Raw genomic sequence first — 17,340 nt, forward strand, 5'->3', positions numbered from 1 at the left:
TCACCAGGGCCTGCAGCACCCCGTCCATGTCACAGTCCACCCTCCTCACCAGGGCCTGCAGCACCCCGTCCATGGTGATGGTCCCATCAATGGTCTGGAAGGAGGAGTGGGCCAGTGTGCGAAGGGTCCAGTCCAGGAAGTCGGCCATCTTCTTCTGCTTGACGTCTGGGCGTGTAATAAACCTGCCAGAGAAGATAAAATGTGGAACGCAGGTACACGCTCAGCCAAGGCCTCAGCACAGAACCATCAGCGTCTCCCGGCCTCACACTCAGGCATCACTGCTCCCACACACTTGGCGAGCGCCTGCTGACGTGGGTGCAGGGTACACTGCAATAACTGCCACCCGACCCCCCACTTCTGTGCTCTGTAAGTGCCCCCCCCCTTGATTTGCTTCCTCTCGTAGAACAGACCCCCCACGCTCACCCATCTAGGGACGAGGTGCTTCTGAGACTGTGCCCGTCAGGCCAGTGACTCCCCCAGTCTCTCAAGCCACATGCAGGCGTGACCATCCCCACCCCCAACCCCACCTCCAAGGACCCTTTTACCTGCCCCTAGCCCCTCTAGCCCTCTCTGGGGGCCAGTGGTCTCTCCCAGCACCCCCAGCCCTCGCTGGGGGCCAGGTCCCATGTCTCCAGGCATCCACTGGGCCCACCTCAACCAGAAGTTCAGGCAGCACCCACGCAGACTCGCCCTCCCTCTCCCTCCTGGCTGCAAGTGACAGCATTCAGAGGCCCATCCACCAACATCCAAGACCAAAACCTGGAGACTCTGTTCCTCTTCCCCAAGTTCTCACACCAGCCCCCCAGCACTGACTGCCCCCCTCGCTCCTGGACCCGGGAACAGCAGGGAGCCCTGCCATGTGCAGTGCCAGGGACTTGGGCTCACAACACAGCAACAGTAACAGAATTTCCAATGTGGCAGGCATCATGCAGGAAACAGCAGGGTAATCCACCGGCATAACCTGCCACCAAAACCTCAGGTCAGCATCCTTCACGCAGAGAACTCTCACGCTAGAGGAGAGAAAGTCACTAAGGAACTCGTGGACACTAACAGTCAGTTCACAGCATGGAAGCGTTAAAACGCACCAGTAACCAGTGACATACAAGTTAAATACTTGTAATGGAAAACCCAATGTTTCAATGCAATGCTTCCGTCTGACTCTGAGAGTGCCCTGTGCGGCTGAGGCTGAGTTGGGACAGTACTGGGCAGCACTGGGAACAAGGTCCTGAGAGCCTGCTGGACCCCAACGATGGCCTCATGCTCTGTGGCCTATTCTAAGGAAATAACCCCAAGCACCAAAGCGGGTCCACACCCAAAGGCAGCCATCACGACAGGTACTGTAGTCACAGCACAGAGGAAGGCAAAGAAAACAACACGCTTCCTATCAGAATCACATGTGGCTTCCCTTCCTGACTTTCTGGATTCCGAATTCCCAACCCTCTTATACTGAGCATACCTTCCCTTGATAATCAAAAGAAATACGCTACTTTTTAAAATCTGATGTAATCAATAAGAATAAAGGCATACTTTTCTATTGAAGAGTTTCTACAAAGCAACACTCATAGGAAACTGTCACCTTCCTGATGGAAAAGCTCTCTTGCCACCACTTGCTGTGATGCCATCAAGACTTGACAAAACGCAGCTGCCAATAAAGGGTCCACGATTGAAGGGAAGCAGGCGTCCTCCCCATGCGCTGCGGAGCCGACGGAGAGCCCACGGGCCACGGGGCAGCGTCGGGGGCACAGGCAGCTCCATGACATCTCGGGACACAGTCCCTGTGCTCCAGTGCCAACAGGAGGTACATGGGGCCACGTCAGGGATGCAGGCAGCTCCTCGAGATACCAGGACATGAGTGCAGACGGACGATGCACACTTTATGCCCACGACCTCACTTAGAACAGCCACCACCAGAGAAATGACCGAGAGCTACGGCAAGTCGCACGTGTCTGGGATGGCAGTGGGTAGCCTGCAGTACCTGAGACCTCTGCAGTGATGACACCCTCTGTCTATGAACACTCTGAAATCAACACCCTGCACCATGAAGGTGAGAACAGCTGCAGATACCACACCGCAGCACCACGCACGCCCGTGACTGCGGGTCCCAGAGCATCTTAAACTCAGATGTGGCCTTAACCAAGCGCTGCCTGTTCGTCTGACCACAAGGTGGCGCTGCAGCACCTCACCAGCTGCCCTGCTGTCCCGCCCTCCCTAACCTGCAGGACACCCAGGGTGACAGCTTGGGGTTTCGCCTCCCCACCCCATAAGCTGGATGCTCCATCAAGGCAAGCACAGCATGAATCTACCAAACCCTCAGTACTGCAGGTGATCAAAATAATAAGCAAATAATAAAAGCAGATACTATGTTTCATTTAACAAATTCAGCAATTATCTGTGAGGTTACACCCAATGTTGGTAAATATGGGGGAAAAGTGACTTTGAACTGGCTTGACCTTTCCATTAATCAAATGTAAAACCCCTAAACGCTCATTCCACTTCTAGGAATCCCCCCTGAGGGCAACAGACGGCTACACAGTTCCATGCAGAACGTTCACAGCAGTGCTGTTTTTAGTAACAAATTCAGGAGCATCCCAAACGTCCAACGGGACTGGCAAGTCTGACGTGCTCACACCAGGTAGCTGTACAAACGTCAGCAACCCCACCTAAAGGCCTGAGCGAAGTGCCACTATTGTCTGCGTGTGAAGCAGCACACCACACTGTACACACCTAACATGCACACAAACAACACGCACAAACGGACACACACACGTACACGGACATGGCGTACACACCCAACATGCACACACACCGCAAACACCAGAAACATGACAGACACCACACACACATACATCACACACACAAACAACACGCACAAACGCGACACACACACACACACGTACACGGACATGGCATACACACCCAACATGCACACACACCGCAAACACCAGAAACATGACAGACACAACACACACATACATCACACACACAAAACACATGCACACGTGCACGACACACACACACACGACCCGCACACACAACATACATGTGACATGCAAACATGGTATGTCCACACAACACACACCCAATATGTGCATGCACACATACAACATGCACACAAACACAACACGTGCACACACACAACATGCACACAAACAACACGTGCACACACAACATGCACACAAACAACACATGCACACAAACATGCACACGAACACAACACGTGCACACACACAACATGCACACGAACACAACACGTGCACACACACAACATGCACACGAACACAACACGTGCACACACCCAACATGCACACGAACACAACACGTGCACACACACATGTTCACACACACAAGCACACACTCAGCCTTCTCACACCACAGTGCCCAAGGAGTCACATCTCTGGGTGATAAAAGGATATGTGGGTTTTATTTGTTCTCAGGCTTTTCTGTATTTTCCAAAATACATATGATCCCTTACATAATTAGAAAGAAGCCTGTCATCTTTTTAAGTCCTTGACAAAAACATAAGGCACCTCTGCCCCTGGTTTCCCCTCACCCAGGTGAAGCTTTTACCTGAGCCTAACTAGGAGGCGTTGCCCATTTCCCCAATGACAACATCCAAAAGTTTTTAAGCCAACTTTAAAGTTCTACAAACGCAGAGGAAAACACAAGTGTCAAGCTATGTAACTTATTTGACTGAGTACACATTTAAATCACTTGCCACATACAATGTCAACTTTCACGTTTCAGGGAACAAGTTGGCACCCCAACCCACCTCCCACACCATCGCACCCAGCTCTCCAGCCAGCTCTCCAGAGAAACTGTCTCCACAATACACTGCCGAGCACAACCCATTCTCTAGTCAGCACTGGTGTTTGGGATTTTTATCCCAAGCCACAATGACCTGCCCTGGTGGTACAGTAGTTAAGAGCTCTGCCACTGACCAAAAGGTCGGCAGTTTGAATCCACTAGCCACTCCTTAGAAACGCTATGGGGCAGTTCTACTCTGTCCTATAGGGTCGCTGCGAGTCTTGGTTCATGCGTGATCTCCACAGACCACTGAGTGAACTGCTTCTTAGGCGATTTTCAAAGTCTCCTCTTGTATCCACCACCCGACTGGGAGACCATGCCCAAGAATGGCTGCTCCTGGCACCATCTGGACGTGACCCTACAAGCACCCCACACTAGCACCAAGGGCAGTCATTCCGGGCTAGACGTCTTCCTTGCCCAGCAACTCTGAGCCCTCTCAGAGGGCAACAGCACATGGTCGCATCCGGAAGCGTGTGGAAGACCTCACCAGGACTGCCAGCCTGGTGTCCTCCCTCTGAGGAATCACATGACAAGGACATGAGACACAACATACAATGTCACCCTCTCAGAAACCACCCACCGTGCACTAGCCTCACAACGGCCCCACAACCAATCCTGCTCCACATGGCCTGGGAGCCACCTGGGACTTACTTGGACACGAGGACAGCAGCCGCATCGCGGGCCTTGTCACTGACGACCAAGTAGGACTGAAAAACAAAGAGAAAGGACACACACCGTCACCTCCCTGGGTGTGAAGCTCACGGCCCCACACCAGTCCAGGCAGAGCGAGATCTAAGCGACGCCCCCACCCCCACCGCCGAGCAGCTCCCCCGAGAGCTGGGCCCACGGGCCAAGCTCCAAACTGCACTTCAACCAAAGGCTGAAGCTGCTAAATGCCATACCCCAGCTAGGGGCCTACTCTGTGCAGAGCTAGGCTGCACCCCTTAACACATAAATGTGCAAAAACAGCAGGAATGAAAAGCACACAGCAGTCACCAAGTATCAGGAAGAGCCACAGAGCCCTACAGGGTACCCGCCCGTACCAGGCCCACCCAGCACTGGGCCCACGGGGCACCCACTCGCACCAGGCCAGCACTGGGCCCGCGGGGCACCCACTCGCACCAGGCCAGCACTGGGCCCGCGGGGCACCCACTCGCACCAGGCCAGCACTGGGCCCGCGGGGCACCCACTTGCACCAGGCCCACCCAGCACTGGGCCCACAGGGCACCCACTCACACCAGGCCTGCGCGGCACTGGGCCCACAGGGCACCCACTCGCACCAGGCCAGCACTGGGCCCGCGGGGCACCCACTCGCACCAGGCCAGCCAGGGCACTGAGCCCACCAGCACGTTAGTGCTCAGAGCACTAGGAGTGGCCCATCGAACAGAAGACGACCTTGACTTTGTGCAAACACCTAGACTTTTTTAGGAGGCCTGCCTTAAGAGGTTCCCAGTTCTCCTCTCTACTACACTTTTTTCCAAACGCTACATTTAAGACGTCTGTTTTGCCGCTGCAGGCTGTCTGGAGGGCACTGATGCACACAGCACCAAACCTTTAAAGGCCACCCTCCCTGGGACCTGGCAATTCCACTGATCAGACAAGAAGACATCCGCTAGCACACTGTCTCTCACAGGACAAACCGGGAACAAACGACAGGTCTGTGAGAATGTTTTAAAGAAGGAGCATCTCCACAAGGAAGCGCTTTCTGCAATGAGGATTCTGGGGCTGACATCTACTTACCGACAGAGCAGGACATTCACGATGTACTGCTGGGGAAAACCTGGACACAGAGCAGTGAGCCATAAGCCTACTTCTTAAAAACGCGCGTTTGCGTGGGGCAGCACCACGCGCTGGTGAAGAGCCGGCTTGGGAGCAGAATGCCTGGGTTCAAATCTGGATCCACCACTCATGACCAAATGAACCACTTAAGACTCTTACCTTTACGCCTATTTCTTTCTCAGTTAAACGGGGGTGAAAACAGCTAAACGTCTCATAAAGTAGGACTAAATTACACAATATATGGAAAGTCTTCAGAACAGTGCCTGGCACACAGCAGGCACAAGTGTGGGGACAGACTCTAGGATCCCCCGTGATCCCACCCCGATGCTCACACCCTGTGCGTCGGTGGGACACGGTGACTTGCTTCTAACTGACAGGATTTGGTGAAGGGGATGGGGTGTCACTTCCATGACTGGGTTACCTAAGACTGTGACTTCTATCTTGCTAGCAGACTCTCCCTTGCTGGCTTTGATGAAATAAGTTGCCATGTTGAGAGGCCACATGGCAAGGAACTGAGGGCAGCCTCCAGCCAGCAGCCCTGGAGGAGCAGAATTCCACCGCAGCCACTGAGACTGGACGCAGAGCCTGCCCTGGGGAACGGCAAGTGCAGCCTGTGAGAGGTCTGGAGGGAGGACCCACTAAGCCAGGGCCAGACTCCTGACCCTCAGAAGTGCGAGGTGTGAAATGTGTGTTGTGCTGAGCCACTAAATTTGGGGGTAACTTTTTATGCAGTAATAGATAACTAATGCAATAAGCTATGTTTGTATGCATACTTGCATGAAAAAATAGACAATCGTTATCTGTCGGTACTAGAAACTGGGAGATTTCAATCTAATATTTTTTCTTGCTTTTCTTTATTTTCGAGTTTTTCTGCAACAATTGTGTATGATTTATGCAGTCTTAAAAATTAAATTTAAAACATCTTTCTCTTCCATTCCCCCTAAAACCTCTTGTATGCCACTATTATGCTTAAGAGTATTTGCACTATCTACAAAGAAATAAAACTTCTCTAAGGTAATTCATCCTAACCTGCATGAATTATCATAATCTCAAAATAAACTATAAAACACGTTTCCTCTTCGCTGAAAAACAAGAAAAGCAGTCCAAGAAATATATAAAGATCAAAAGCTTGCCTAATTAAGCCCTAATAGCAAGACAAGTGGGAAGAAAACAATAATACTGGCCCAGTCACATTTACCTCTGCGATTTGGAGAATACGGTCCATTGTGGACATCTGTACTGGCCCAGGCTGAGCGATGAGGTTCCCGTCAAGCCGTGAAAAATCGAAAGGGATCAGGCAGGTCACGGAGAGCCACAGTAACAGCATGTAGCGGGTTTCCCAAGTCTAAGAAGTCAGGATTAAATGAATGCAAGCAACAAGTAAGCATTTATGTATCTTTGGATTTAACAGGGAAACCTGCTAAGAATGATTCTTGAATAAAGGGTACAGGTAACAGACACATCCCAGTCTCGTCCTGCCACACAAGATGCCCGCCCCAGGCCCTGCAAATGCCAGGCCTCAGAGCCCGGACGCAGGGGGTGGGCCCAGCCCTCTCTACATGTCTCCCAAGGGCACACCCACTGGCACAGCAGACAAAAGGAACATCAAAAGTGAACAAAGGAAACTCATAATCATCGGCACAGCAGCTTCTCTTCACTGGATCTTCAATGTGCAACCCACCTTCGGAGAAAGTTAAAGATAGAAGACAGATAAAAAGACCTCAGAATAAAGAAAAGAAATTCTCCACTTCTGGCCAGTAGAGGATGCACTTATTTTACATAGTCAGTAAGACAAGATTCCAGCGTTTCCCTGGAATCTCTCCACGGGGAGGCCCCCAAAGCACAAAAGAGAGAAGTGTATTTAACACGGAAAAAACAGAAGCAGGAATTCTGACTCAAGTCTCCCATTAAAATCAGGAGAGGATCCCACTGAGACAACTCCCCGAGTTGCATAGTTATAAACTGTGTGCTGTGTGAATGCCGTATTGTGCAGAAAGGAGTGGACACAGCAGGCCTGCATCTGCCAGACCAAGAGAGGCCGCTGCAAGGTTGGCCCCGGGCTGGCATCTGGGAACGTGGATCTCAGGAGAGCTCCTACAGGTTCCTAAAGGATAAGAGAGGCTCACTGTGCCCAAACTGTGCAAACATATGGTTTATGCTTAACTCTTGCTTTCCTTCCAGGAATCTGGAATTCTGGTTCGCACCAGGCAGAGGGTGCCTACGTGACCAGCCCCCAGTAAAAACCCTGCGTGCTGAGTCTCCAGTGAGCTTCCCTGTAGACAACACTTAATATGTGCTGTCACAACTTGCTGCTGGAGGAGTAAAGTGCTCCTGTGTCACTCTGCTGGGGGAAGACCTGCAAACTCACGCCTGGTGTCCCTGGGCCCCTTCTCGTGTATCACTCCCCTTTGCTGACTTTTGTGTCCTTTTGCTGCAATAAATCCTAGCCGTGATGAGTCCTGGAAGTCCCCCCAGAGAGTCTCTCAACCTGAGGGTGGACTTGGGGACCCCAACAGAGTTGTACAGTTACACTTGAAGTTTAAACACCACGCATGGTGACAGATGTATCACCAAACTGTACCTAGGCATTTTTTTCTTTATAAAGAGCATTTTTCAAAGGGAAAAAAAATTGAAGCAACGTATGTAACAAGGAAAGTTTTGCAAAGTCAAAAGAATAAAGGAGGAGGAATGATATAAAACAGAACAATGAGATGAAACTGGGAGACACAGAAGAGGGAGTCGCCAGTGCAGGAGGTGAACAAACGGGGGGAAAGGAGCAGGAAGAGGGGAGGTGAACAAACGGGGGGAAAAGGAGCAGGAAGAGGGGAGGTGAACAAACGGGGGGAAAGGAGCAGGAAGAGGGGAGGTGAACAAACGGGGGGAAAAGGAGCAGGAAGAGGGGAGGTGAACAAACGGGGGAAAAGGAGCAGGAAGAGGGGAGGTGAACAAACGGGGGAAAAGGAGCAGGAAGAGGGCTGAGAGCAGGAAAGGGACACTCACCTCATGGTCTTTAGGATTCTGATTTGTAAACATATCTAAAACAGGCTGTACATTAGCCACTTCATGAGGAAATAAACGAAGAAATACTTTATATCCTCGAACCTACCAAATAAAAACAAAATACCAAATTATTATAGAGTTATAAAGCACAGACAGTAGCAAAATTATCTTCTCCTCTAGACATCAAAAATCACCACCTATGTGATACAACCTCACAAAACTGAAGGAACAATAAGACAAGCTATCCTTGCTCCTTGAACCATTTCATTCATTAACTACATCCTATCCCAGTCTAACCAATCTTGCATACGGCTCATCAGAAATACAGACATGTTACAAGCTGAAAACATGCTTCTATGTCGTTTGTATGATTATCCCAAGGTTCATGAAGAATAAGTCTCCAAGAACCTCAGGGGTCTCCAAATTCACTAACATTTCTCTAGCACATCATCTGCTCCATAAAATGCAGCAGCACTACCCCTTAGGGAGGGATCCTGCCCTTGAACACCCAAGCTGCAGAGCAGTGTGTGCCCGGGGCAACCTGCCCCCGAAGCACAGTCAGGCCAGAGCCTCCCTCCACCGTCTAGCAGCAAGGCTGTAACATGTGGCCCCAGAGCCACAACCCCCACCCCGAGATGCTCGGAGTCCCACCCACAGACCATAAGTCACATCCCCTGGGAGCCCAGAAGAAATGCAGAGGATCAGGCCCAATCCCAGATCTACTTCATCAGAGTCTACATTTTAGAAGATCCCCAGGAAACTCACATGCACATTAAAGTTTGAGAAGCACTTCTATTTCCACCAAGTTTGGCTGCTTTCTCCTGGTAAGAAACTTTTCTGAGTCCATCAGCTCACGCGCACGAGCCGGTTTGGTCACGCGCGTGTGCACTTTCTCTCCCCCTCCTGCCCCCTTTCAACTTCGGTGGCGACTCAGTGTATTCAAATGCAAGATGCTAAATATCTTGGACACTGTTTAAGCCAAAGGATTCCCTGGATCACTAAGATTTGATCCCCAAAATATGGTAAAAAGAAGTGAAACCCACAGCTTGTGTTTGAAACCATCTTTCCTGTGAAATAACACTCTGGAGAGTAACTTGTGGCCCGAGCATCAACTGTCAAGAGCCCTGTGAAGGTTACCTTGGTGATGAGGTAGAGAAATTTAAAAGCCAGGTGGACGAGGGAAGGTGGAGATGCCTTATCTTGCACTATGCCCAACAACAAGTTCATCATCCATTCTGGGGAAAAACATACCAAAAAACATTTGTTATAAAATGAAACAGTATAAGGATAAAACAAAGTGTAAAACTTTAAAAGGAGAAATACTGCACAAACTTAACAATAAATGTTAAAAAAAATTATCTCTCACCAGAAAACAACAAAATGCAAAATAATATCACACAATTTTCCCAGGTAATAAGCAGCTCTATGTCTACGTTAAGGAGCCCTGGTGGCACAGTGGTTAAACGCTCAGCTGCTAACCAAAAGGTTGGTGGTTCAAACCCACCAGCTACTCCGCAGGAGAAAGATGTGGCAGTCTGCTTTAATAAAGGTTAAAACCAAACCAAACCCATTGCCGTCAAGTCAATTTCTACTCATAGGAGACTGTCACATCTTTCTCCACAGAGCAGCTAAAGGGTTTGAACTGCCAACCTTTCAGTTAGCAGCTGAGTGCTTAACCACTGTGCCACCAGGGCTCCTTCCATAAAGATTACAGCCTCGCAAACCCTATGGGGCAGTTCTACTCTGTCCTAAAGGGTCACTATGAGTTGGAATTGACTCGATGGCAATGGGCATGGGATGTCTATGTTGGTAAACATTTCAAAAATTCAAATTCAGTCTTGGCAAGGATATAAGGAAAAGGGCACTCTCATATACTATTGATAAAAACATAAGTCAACAAACTCAGAATAAGTATTAAAAGCATTTCTACTTATATGAAATTAGTGTAAAAAATTAGAAAACCTCACAAAGATTATGTTGAGGATGTTGTGTTACTTGCAAGAATAAAAAACTGGGAACAGGTGTCCACACACATGTGCCTCGCAATCCCCGAGAACCTACTAAAATAAAAGTGCAGTTGCACAAAAGGAGAAGACCCTGAACTGCAGCAACATGGAGGGGAAGAGGTTTTAACAGACTTCGGGGAGGAGGGAAGATAGGAGAGCTCCAGATTAAACAGGCAGAGAAACTCACAGAGGCGAGACTGTGACAGGGCCCCGGGCTTAGGGCCAGAAGGTACAAACGCCGCCCTACAAGCCTCCGAGCACAGCAGCCCGCTTTCATCCCAGGGCAAAGCTCTAAGCCAAACGTTTCGGGCAGTCTGGGGTGGACGTGAACACCCCAGATAAAAGCCTTCTTCATTCTGGTGTTTGTAGCATCCTCAGTCTGAGAGAAAACTCCCACCATCTCACTGACACTAAGAGGAAATCTGCCCATCAACTTGCCACACTGCCCCACACAGAGCTACCGATCAGGGTTCTCATTCAGGAAAGAGTCGCTGGGAAAGTTAGTGAAGGAAACTACTGCCGGCATCCGTTTTGTCTTAAATATAAACAGACAACCAGAGACCACCAGGCAGAGAGCAAGAACCAGGAACGTGAAAGATAAAGACCAAATTAGAGAAAAAAGCTGACCCCAGAGGAAACAGAGAGAACGCAGGGCCTGAAGAGAAGAGGAACCTGCACTCAGAGGTTCACAAACAGAGACGACAGAGAGCAATTACACAGGGCAGACTGAACAATCAGTGAAGCATCAATCAAGGAACAAAAAGGCATAAATCCACAGTGAGAAACACAGCAGAGAGGACACAGCCATACCCAAGATGTCGGAAGTGACTTGGGAGCAAGTGGGAAGTGGGACATGGTCGAGCCAACATACTGAGGCAAGCTGCAGCAAGAACAACAGGAGACCCAAGATCAGAGGTGCCAGGACTGCCAGAGGCCGGGTGCAGGGGGCTGGAAACAGGAAGACGGTCTGAGGCCTCCCAGCCCGCCGCCCCTCCACATCCTGGAAATAGGACGAGGGTCCAGGGTCTCCCAGCCCACCGCCCCTCCATGTCCTGGAAATAGGATGAGGGTCCAGGGCCTCCCAGCCACCCCTCCACATCATGGCAGAAGACTGGCAGTTTACTCTAGAGCTGTGGCAACCAACACTGCTGCCAGCCACACGTGCTTTTTTAAATTTAAATTAAAAGAATTAGAAATTCACCTCTTCAATCACACTGACATATTTCAAGTGCTTAACAGCTACCTGTGGCTGGCTGCTGCCTTCTTGGACAGCTCAGACCTAGAACATCCATCACCCCACGAAGTTCTGCTGGACAGTACTGCTCTGGACAGGGCAAGCATGGGAGGCTCGGGACACGACAGCCAGCACAGCCCCTCCCCCCACGACACAAGGCCTGGCAGCCGGAAAACCTGGCCACCTGACCACCAGGTATTGCTCCTGTGATAAATTAAATTTTAAAAAATATATCAAACCAAGAACAAGAGCTCTTAGGAGTGAAAAATGATTGCCAAAATAAATTCAAGAACATGTCTGCGTGCAAAACAAAGAGATCAAAATGCAGAACTATAAGAGAAAAGGTAAGGGACCCAGCGGAGCTGTCCTGGAAACCAACATCCAATTCACAGGCACAGCAGAAAAGAAAGCGGAAGTGGAGAAATCATCCAAGAAATAACAGCAGCAAAGTGCCCAGTGCCAACAGTGCATATCTCCAGCCTGAGTGTGCACCCAGTGCCCAGCACAAGAAAAGACATGGCTCAGAGCACACCACACCCTCCCAGAACTTTCAGAGGAAACAGGCTTCTGAGAAAGGATCTCAGACATAAGACCTGGTGATATGGGATGCAGCGTGGGAAGACAGTGGAGTGACACCTTCACCTCCACCTAGGCAAACTGTCCACCAAGAATGATAACTTGTCTGTGCTGTCTAAGGACAGCATCCAGAAAGCCTGCCATCTACAAGCCCTCATTAGTCATTCAGAGAAGGAAAACACCAGGTCTATAGGGACCAGGGCCTTTTAAAAAGCTCATATGTGCACACCAACAGCTAGCCCTCAGTGCTTCACACACAACATGTCTTGTTTAAACTCTCAAGAGCCCGAGAGGCAGGCCATCCTGATTCCCATTTCACTGATGAAACTCGGACAGCATAGGTCATGGCTAAGCGACAGACGGCACTGGGACTGGAACCCAGGCACTCTGCCCCTCGTCCTGCCCCGTGCTGCCTCACGTGCTACCTCCCACCTTCCCATGGCAAATGTCACTTTTGTAGGTAGAAAAGGAAATTCTTTAATTCAGTATAAAATAGGTCAAAAGTATACAAAACAAGGAAAAATAAAAGAAACATACAAAAAATCACTCCCTATATATTAAATTAAAAAATTAAGGAAACCTAAACCTCAGTGTCTTCTTCCGTAAAATGCAGACGACCAAGAGACCCCGCCATAGCTGGCAAGAGGATTAAATGATGACCCATGTGAGGCCCTTGGTCCTGTGTGGCCGTTACCAGAAAGACAGGACGTGCTCCATCTAGATGGGTGAAAACACACACGAGCGAGGATCTGTTCTTCAAATAACAGCAAGTGAGAAAGCAGTTCAAACAAATCTGCTCCCAGCCTAGCACAACGTCCAGAACTCACACCACTCTCACAGGTTTGCTAACACGCCGCGGCACTTCCCGGCGTTTCATCCTGACACACACACACGCTAGCATGCAGACTCCAAGTCCATCAATCTCTTTTTACCAAACAACTGAAATCAAATTTGTTGGGGAATGGTCTGCCTCTACACCTCCCATCCGGGCTGCCTAAGTAAAGGCCCTAGGCTCAGAGCATTCTCTGCTAAGCAGGCTGGGAAGTGCATCACCTTCTCTCTCCCAGTTCCTTTTCCATGTCAGAGAAGTCTTCCTTTTGTTCTGGGCACACAGTAACTGTCTCTGTCTCTTGCACATGCTTGGGCACCATACAGCACCTGGCCAGCCCCGCTTCTACATCTGTTCCCAGAGGGGAGGGAACGTGTCAGATTGTAGGAACCAGCCTTGAGGGGTGGACTGAAGGGGAAACAGGTTTTGAGAGGCTAAACATGAGCACCCTCATGTGGTCTGCTAGTTCACTACAGTTCACTAAGTTATCCTTATGTAAGTCCCTGGTTTGTAGCTAGTATTGTCTACCACCACCATAAAACCTCTGCCCTCCCACTGCGGGGTACGGAGATCTGCTCAAGTCCTGCAGCGCCTAGGATTTGGCCTCGTATGTAAGTCTCCCTAGTAAACTCCTTCACTGCCACACTGGAGTTTCCCATCTCTTTCTTCAGTCTCTTGGTACCCTCCATTTCTGGAGGCAAATTGCAAGTTACTGGTCTGTGCCTGGACAAAAATCCTCAACCACTATTCTTACCAAGGTGAGGGTCCAACAGGTGAGGCTGCTCCTGGTACTTGTCCATTATCACTGGAAAAAAAAGAAGCGTATGTGAGAACGAATCAGCATTACTGGCACTGTACCGCTGGCTTCAGGAGCCTTTCTGTTCTCCTTGCTGACTGCCACAGCGCTCCCTTTCTCTCCCCAGACAACTCCCAAGACAGCATGCCCCTCCTCCCTCACAGATGTGAAGCATGCTCCTGGTGAGAGCTCCCCACCTTCTTCTTCCTCAGGGCCAGGTCCAGCCCACTCAATCACCCGTCCACTGCATGCCCCTTCCTCAGTCCTCACCTCCTGCCTCCTCTGAACCCTCCCTGCCTTCCTGTCACTTCCTCACTCTCCCCTTCCCTCTCCCCTGGCTCCGCCTCCTGTCAGAGCACTTAGATTTGCCCTTCATTACACACACACCTTCCACTCCCTCCATTCTCCCTCTGCTGAAGCTTGGCTCCTTGGCACCCCATCTTCATGCCACAACCTGCTGAGGTCCAGGCCACCTGGTTCTGCCCCCACCAGCACGCTGGAATGGCTCCCATCAGGTTCAACAACCTCTCCACCTGCAGCAGTCCTCACCTGCCACACACCTCCACATGTGACCACACTGACCACATCCAGCATGTGGGACTCATCTCACCCTCAGCACAACCCTATAAATGAGGTATAAATGCTATCCTCCTTTGCAGCTGCAGAGACTGAGGCTCAGAGCAATCTAGTAACTAGCCCAGGTGGCAGAGCCATTCAACCCAGGACAATGGAGCCAAGGCCGGTACTCTCTCTACTCACCACCCTGCTGCCGCACTCATACAGTAAGAGGGCTGCCATCCCAGACAGAGGAAAACAAAAGTACACAGAAATTTCTTTAGCTAAAAGGGTAAGCAGCAGGCACTGGCACTGATGTGCTTATTTCCTAGCTCCTAATGTTAGCGTGAAAAATCTACCATTCTTGGCTCTGTAAGTTTTTTGTGAAATCCACCATACACCTTTTCTGGTTGCCTCGTGTCCAACTTGTGTGACCTGTCACAGCTGACAAGGGTCTCCTTTCCTCCACTGCATGATGTCCCCCGCCACTTTCTGAAGGGGGCCAATCCCCCCACTCTGCTACCCTGACCTCTTCCATGGTGTTATGAATTATGTCCACAAAACATATGTGTTGTAAAGACTAACCTCTATACCTGTGGTTATATTCCCATTTGGGAGTAGGTTGTCTTTATTATGTTAACAAGGCAGGATTAGTGTGGGGTGTATCTTGAGTCAATCTCTTTTGAGACATAAAACAAATTAAACAAGCAAGCTATGAAGCAGAGACGGAGGAACAGAGATGCCAAGGCACATGAAGATCACCCAGGAGCAGAAGCTCAAAGAGACAAGGATCTTCCTCCAGAGCCGACAAAGAGAGAAAGGCTTCCCCTAGAACCAGCACCTTGAATTCAGACTTCTAGCCTCCTAAACTGTGAGAAAATAAACTTCTGTTAAAGCCACCCACTTGTGGTATTTCTGTTATAGCAGCACTAGATAACTAAAACACATAGTCAGCCTTGAAAACCTTTTTCAAGAACATCATCTTTTTAATTCCTTGCATTCCAGGTTATAAATCCTATGGGTTTACTCCTTTAAATCAACTGCTCAATTATCCTTACTCAATACACTTATGTTTTCGTATTTAGTTTTCCTAAAACATTCACCTAATAATGTCTTTTTCTAACTGGTCAGACCACTGGGATCTCTACACGCGATTTCTCAGGACCAAGGCCAGTGCCTGTTCTTTGCTTATTTATAGTTTTAGCCAAGAAAGTCCCCTCCGTAGGTGCCCCACCTTCACTGCCCTGATCCAATCGTGTGCAGTGATGTGTGGCACAGCCCTCCTCCCACATACACACTTAGTCTCGACAGTAGATAAAGCAAGTCTTGGGCTTTTCTGCATTCATTTGCTTCCCCCTTATTCGAAAACTCTGCAAACACTGATATCCTAGAACAGCACCCATCACCACGCGGGCTCAGGATAGCTCCCATCCCTGTAGAGCAGTGTTCCACCAAGTTGGCACTGAGGACCATTGGTGTCAGAATCCACTGACACGCTTGTCAAGTGCAGGCCCTGTGGGGTCAGCAACCTGGAGATGAGGGCAGGTACTTGCTTCCAAACAAGCTCCACAGGGAGGGTGATGTTCAAGGCTCTAAAACGAAGTTTGTGGGCTGTGCTGACCCTCCAAACCCTCACTCTCTAGCCTGACCCCACTCTCCATCACTGCCCCATCTCAGAGAACACACTCCCTCCCAAAGCACCTCTACTTAAAGAGTATATATTGAGTCCAGATCCAGCCTGCTACACTCAGCATGGCTCCCTGAGGCCAGGGCCATCCCTGCGGGTCCTGTGCCAGGCTTCCTGACCCAGGCTTCTCACTCCTCCTGAGCCCTCCTCCAAGGAGCAAGACGGGGAAAAGGGCTTATTTCCTCTCCCCTCCATCTGAGGCCTCCCTTGCACAAGTACACTGTCCCCTCGGGTGTGCATGCCACGTTTGTGGCCAGGTGCCGATAAAATTAAACAAGAAATGAAAGAATCTCTGCCAAAAAAAAACTGCATTCGTTCTACGCACATAACAAGCTAAGGTCAACCTCTGCCTTCTAGGAGAAAGTGTGCTTTTTCACTGTTTAAAATGCAACACTGCACATCAGCAGGCCACGCAGAGAAAGCCCCACAAGAGCAGCGTGGCAGTGTCCACTGCTGTCCCCCTCAGCCTGGCCCGCATGCGCTGGGGTTGTGCACTCTGTCACGCTGCTTAGGGGTCTCCTGGTCCCCAGCCCTTTCTTTCCCTTAACTACAGAAAGTGTACTCAGTTCTGAGTTCGAGAAAGAGGAAGAACCGCGTGGACTGCCTATCTTTTTTCCTCCCTTCCCTTCCCCTCGTTTCTCCACCGTCTCAGAATCAAAATTGGGCTGCTGAGCTCCTCCAAAGACAGGGCCGGATTTGCCGCCACCGCGGGTGACACACCCACGCAGGGCGCTGCATCCGAGGCCCTCGTCCCAGAAGCCAGTGTGGGCACGTGGCAGCGGCCGCCGGGGCTGCGGCACGCACCTCGGAACCGCTCCAGGGCCACCTCCCGGGCCGCCAGTTCGCCGTGCACGTCCCGCAGGCGGCCGAGTAGCTCGCGCGTCTCCGCGCTCTCGCCGAACGACTCCAGGGCACCGCCGCGGGCAAGCGCGTCGGGCTCGCGGCCGGCGTCCTCCTCCGGCTCCTCGGGGGCTACAGCCGCCGGCTCGTCGCTCAGGGCCATCCTCGGCGGCCTAGGGACCGCAAACAAGATCAGGGATAGGGCCCCGACCACGCCCGCCCAGAAGACCCAGC

At 50.5% G+C, this 17,340-nt stretch overlaps 1 protein-coding gene across 1 annotated transcript in view; it reads right to left on the bottom strand.

Annotated features, from left to right (window-relative positions):
- TBCD (tubulin folding cofactor D) overlaps nucleotides 1–17,340 on the bottom strand; it is a 200,748-nt gene that overhangs the window by 183,209 nt on the left and 199 nt on the right. Inside the window, exons 2-8 of the mRNA XM_004374331.2 lie at nucleotides 17,071–17,279; nucleotides 13,983–14,033; nucleotides 9,721–9,818; nucleotides 8,584–8,685; nucleotides 6,782–6,928; nucleotides 4,456–4,511; nucleotides 50–182 (exon numbers count right to left, since the gene is read on the bottom strand). Of these exons, the coding sequence (XP_004374388.2) occupies nucleotides 50–182; nucleotides 4,456–4,511; nucleotides 6,782–6,928; nucleotides 8,584–8,685; nucleotides 9,721–9,818; nucleotides 13,983–14,033; nucleotides 17,071–17,269 (786 nt within the window). The 5' untranslated portion in view covers nucleotides 17,270–17,279. The remainder of the gene's footprint in view (nucleotides 1–49; nucleotides 183–4,455; nucleotides 4,512–6,781; nucleotides 6,929–8,583; nucleotides 8,686–9,720; nucleotides 9,819–13,982; nucleotides 14,034–17,070; nucleotides 17,280–17,340) is intronic.

This window comes from Trichechus manatus, unplaced genomic scaffold (assembly GCF_000243295.1).
Source record: "Trichechus manatus latirostris isolate Lorelei unplaced genomic scaffold, TriManLat1.0 scaffold00028, whole genome shotgun sequence".
Lineage (NCBI taxonomy): Eukaryota > Metazoa > Chordata > Mammalia > Sirenia > Trichechidae > Trichechus > Trichechus manatus.